The sequence below is a fragment of the Nymphaea colorata genome, chromosome 3, assembly GCF_008831285.2.
Source record: "Nymphaea colorata isolate Beijing-Zhang1983 chromosome 3, ASM883128v2, whole genome shotgun sequence".
In the NCBI taxonomy this organism is placed as follows: Eukaryota; Viridiplantae; Streptophyta; class Magnoliopsida; order Nymphaeales; family Nymphaeaceae; genus Nymphaea; species Nymphaea colorata.
The window spans coordinates 1,378,997-1,383,864 of record NC_045140.1 but is presented as its reverse complement, the minus strand read 5'-3'; the positions used below and the strand labels follow the sequence as shown (position 1 = coordinate 1,383,864).

At 43.8% G+C, this 4,868-nt stretch overlaps 1 protein-coding gene across 1 annotated transcript; it reads right to left on the bottom strand.

The window, feature by feature from the left end:
- Positions 1-374: 374 nt before the first annotated feature.
- LOC116249917 (protein JINGUBANG-like) lies at positions 375-1,814 on the bottom strand. Its single transcript, XM_031623229.2, has one exon. It carries the CDS (start codon positions 1,763-1,765, stop codon positions 515-517), a length of 1,251 nt encoding a protein of 416 aa, XP_031479089.1. The 5' UTR covers positions 1,766-1,814; the 3' UTR covers positions 375-514.
- Between the last annotated feature and the right edge of the window lie 3,054 nt (positions 1,815-4,868).

The following is a 4,868-nucleotide window of genomic DNA, read 5'->3' as shown; positions in this document are numbered from 1 at the left end:
ACTCTCTGATCTTCAAGATCACGACATAGTTCGTGATCTTAGAGACTCTCTGATCTTCAAGATCACGACCAACCGTGATCATTATCACGAACATCACGTTCCTATCAACACCGAATTCAGAATTAGACACCAGATCGCGAACTTGGTCAGTGGTTCCAAACACGCCATTAATGTGAAGGCACGCAGGAGCTTCTGCCCCTTCACCTACACCAGCACCGACAACTCGAAGATGAATGACGTCGACGTTTCAAAGGCTACTTCTGTTTACAGGTTCAAGCTTTTCTGAACACATCAAAATTTATTATGCCTGCTTTCATTTTGCATTGTTCCTGACATTGCGTTTCTTGGACAAGCAAGATCTCGAAAATCTTGGATACAAGCAAACGGACAGCCTTTAATCAACTTTATCAACGTGCCCTTAAAGTAAATCACACAAACTCTAAAATAATGTAGATGTTAACAAGATAATTTAGATTATAATGTGTATGTCTAACTGTGTTGATTAATTAATTGCTTAGTTCTTGGTTAGAGCATTCCAGGGTTGCCAAACTCGCCAGACCTTGATTACACCATCCAAGCTCCCACTGTAGATTAGCACCGACTCGGAAGTGGGTTCGGTGGGCGCGACGACCAACGACTTGATCGGCCGTTCGTGCCCTTCGAGTACTGCCACCGTGCTGTACTGGTTGTCGACGCCTCGCCGCCATATTCGGATCGTCTGGTCGGCCGAGCCGCTGATCAGGAGCTCTGATGCGTATGCGAGGCAGAGCACGGCGTGCTTGTGGCCGCGGAGCGCGCCAGTCACGGCCATCACGCCGGCGCCGCCCTCCTTCTCCCAGACTAAGATGGACCGGTCACAGGCGCCGGAGTACAGCACCGACCCATCCGAGCTCAGTGCGAGCGCGTTGACCGCTGACCGGTGCTTCTCTAGGGTCGCCACCAGGGAGTGCTTCTTTCGTCCCGCCGGACGCGCCCAGATCTTGATTCTTGTGTCGGCCGAGCCGGTGTAGACTGTGCCCTCGGCGGAGACCGCGAGGGCATTAATGGCGTCGTCGTGGGCTCGGACGGATTCCAGGCAGCGGAAGTCGGAGACGCGCCAGACCTTGAGCGTGCGGTCCCATGAGGCGGAGTAGAGCAGACCGCCGCGGATGGCGAGCGCAGAGACGACGTCCACGTGCTTGATCCACAGGCTGGTGTGGTGGCGCCGAACCTGGACGTGGTTGCGGGGCAGGAGGAAGCGGAACGCCCGATCGGATATGGTGGGGAGGGTGGCGACTCGACGGAAACGCTTCGGTCCGGCGTGCTCCCAGACCCGAATCTTGCCGTCCTGGTGAGCGGTAAACAGCCTTCCGCCAGACGGAGCAATAGACTTAATGGCGCCACCGGCTGAGGTAACGGCGAGGGTTTCGGATTCCGATAGGTCGCCGGCGTTTGGGAAGCGAAGGAGCGCAGTGGTGCCGGCGAAAACACAGTTGGCAGAGGCTGCGAGAGCATGTACCGCGCCGTAAGGGGTCTTGGTGGAGAAGGTGACATAGGAAGCAGTACCAGCACTAACGTTAGGATTGTCTGGAGAGCAGTTGTGAAGGGAAGGAACGGAAGGGAGACTGGACTGAGGGGAGAGCAGGAGGAGGTCGGGGTTGGAGGGAGGGGTGGTGGCACCGGAACAATTGCCGGACGTGAGGGAACTCGTCGGAAAAACCAAGTTTTCTGGTACCGGGCTCCCTGAAGTAGCGGAGGGAAAAGTCAGGCAACCAAGGACCACCATTGAGGTGGAGGAAATGGAAGGAAGAAGGTGGGGGAAGGGCGAGAGAAGGTGAGGGGAAGAGTGGAGAAAGATTTAATAGGTGGATTTGATTTTGAGACAAGGAAAGCGATGGAGGGGCCTTCATTGAAGACAATTTTGGATTCGGTAAAAAGTTCTGTGTCTCCCTCTCTCGTGTTGACATGTGAAGAAAATACCTAGCGTAGAAACGGCCCTCCGGGTCACTTTGCAAAAGGGTTTATTTAAGAGAACGTTTGAAACTTTCACCTTGAGCTGGTGGTTGGGACTGTAAATCTTCGGCTTGTATCCCGATTCAAGAAATGACATCTTTAGATTATTTAGAGAAATGTTCAACTTCTTATGAAGTATCTATCGTCTAAAACTCCTTTTTTGCCAATCAAGCACAAAAACACATTACAGCAGCTTGAAGTTTCTAACATAAGGGCACTAAAGAGCTCTGGTTTGAGCCTCCAAGCGGCGAGGGAGGGAAGCACTCAAAGAGTTTTGGCCGAGCCTGACTAAGGAACACTCAACGTACCAACTTCAGAGAATGCGCTGGTCAATATACAATGCCTTCCTCTGTCCCCAAGGAAAAAGAAAGAACCAACAACTCCCAATAACATATTTGCATGGGAAGGAAAACAAGGCCATCACCTTAATACATATTTAATTGCAAAAGATAACATTTTCTTTTCAAGAACAAGGTCAACACTCACAGCAACCACATTGTGGTAGAGTTCCTTGTTTAGGACTCTCTCGCGTTTCCAGCTTACTCTCATGGCTGCTGCCTCCAATCGCTCTTCAAGCTCCAGATTGTTCTCATGAGCTTTGTAACTTTTACATCCCTGCAAGTCCCAAACTCTTACTAAAATCAAAATTTTTATTAAAAAAAAAGAAAATTACTTTCATGTAGGGGCACTTCTGCCTCGAGAAGTGTTAGCATATTTGGTCGAACTAGTGAATCGATAAAAGCATGGTCATCAGTTTGATTCTCATAGTTATTATTTTTTTGGATTTTAAATGGTAGTCGTTGTTAGTCTGAAGTTAAAAGAAAATAACCATAAGTTCAAATAAATCCCAATAATAAAGTAAAGGAGGAAGGAATTCGGCGTTTTTGGGATATCCCCGGACTTTTGTCATGGCAGGATCATGCATGGATTGGCCCGCCACCAACAATAACAATAGTTTGAAGACAAATGGTCGATGCATTTGCTCTGGCATTTGGTTTTTCATGAATTGGCTTCATTTAGAGGTTTAATAAAATATTGATGCCTAGATCATGATCATCAGCGTCCACTTTGCTTTTATAAATACATTTCGTTTACGATATTGCTTTCCCGAGACAAACGGGGATCAGAGTTATACGGTCTGAGTCACGTCAAGAGCCACCTGTGATCAACTAATTTACCAACTTTAGTTTATATGAACATCAGAAGGCACGTAGAAGAATTTTTAGGCCCTCCAGAATTCTGGAACTCAGGAGGCCGAGAGTTATTGTTTAGAATTCAGAACAAGGAGACACGAGTTCCGGATTTGACTTGTCGAAGCATGAAGAGCAACGAAAAGAACCGGAAGAAGTTAGATGGGTCAGAGTCCTGTCATGTCATATATATGTGGGCAATAGTGGATCTAAGAGATCCAGAAATGGCTTAATTAACTCAATCATGAGCATAATCGACAACAGTAGAAAAGCGATACTTACCATCAAACTACAACAGGATCCAAAACGCATTACCAAGTTCAAACAAGCTTTAACTGAACTGAAAAAACTGTCCGAAGTGACCAGACACCGTTTGTTCGAAGCAGATGATGGCTGATCATGATAAAGTTGGTTCCACTTTTACATGTCCATTAATTTTAATGTTAGGAAGAGATGCCAATAGATCGGATTTAAATCACATATCTTCTTAACCATATCGATTTTTTCATATATTCACATATTCAAATTCAAATATCAACAAAAAAATATCTCAATCCGAGGTCCGAGTTCACAATACGAATCCAATTTTTCATTCATATCCCAATCCAAATCTGAATTTTGAACCAAATCGAGCTGATTTTCAAAATGTAAGAACGTTAGAGATAGAATACTTATTTAAAACTAAGTACAATTGGATATTTATATATTTCAGAATCAGAATCTGATCGGACGTCACTTCTTTTATCTGAAACCCAATCCAGTTTTGTAATGAGATATTAATTTTTTTTTTCTTATTTGACTTGTTTGGAACGGTTAGTCGGATTTCCAATCTATATCGGATATACTGGCATCTCTATTTCTAGACCTTAGAAGCTATTTAAGGACCACCCATCAGTGGTGGAGCCAGAAAAATTGGCTGGTGGGGCACTTATTTAAAATACTCAAAGTGGTGGGCGACTTATATACATATATATAAGGATAAGCATTTAAGATTTTTACTTAAAAATAAAGAATTTTTAAGAGACTGACACATCTTCTAACTTAAAATATCTTATTGAAAGGAAGAAAAAAAAAAGAAAAAAAGACATGGTCCGGACAGGGCCAAAAAAGCTTAAATTGAGCTAAGCATGACCACAAAGTGTTGGCCTTTTATTTGGCTTGTATAACCTGATTTACAAATTTATTTTCACATTAATACTATTGAATATTAGAAAAGTGATTTTAATTAATTGAAAATGCAAATTTAAAAAATCGGTGTTAAATGTTTTACGAATAATCTCCTGCAGGTCTCGTGGCTCACTTCTGCAAGCCTAGCCAGAATAAGCAAAGTCTAGAGACTGGTTTGGTACCAGCCCTGATAGTAAGACATCATCTACGACAAGGAATCGAATCTCACAAAAATTTCGTACATGAAAAGATAATTTTCCAATGTGGGTAAGACAAAAGATGTCATGCATTTCTTCTAAGTAGGCCACATGGTAAAGATGTGCGAGACAATTAAAAATTTTAAAATATTCAAGACAATTCTTGATAATTTTCCAATGTGGTTAAGACAAATAAATTATAGATGGCATGCACGCTTCTAATAGGCCACAGGGTGAAGATGTGCGAGACCATTTAAAAATTTTACAATATTTAAGAAAATTGTTAGCCGTCTCCGACCGTGGCCTTCTTCTCTCACCTTTT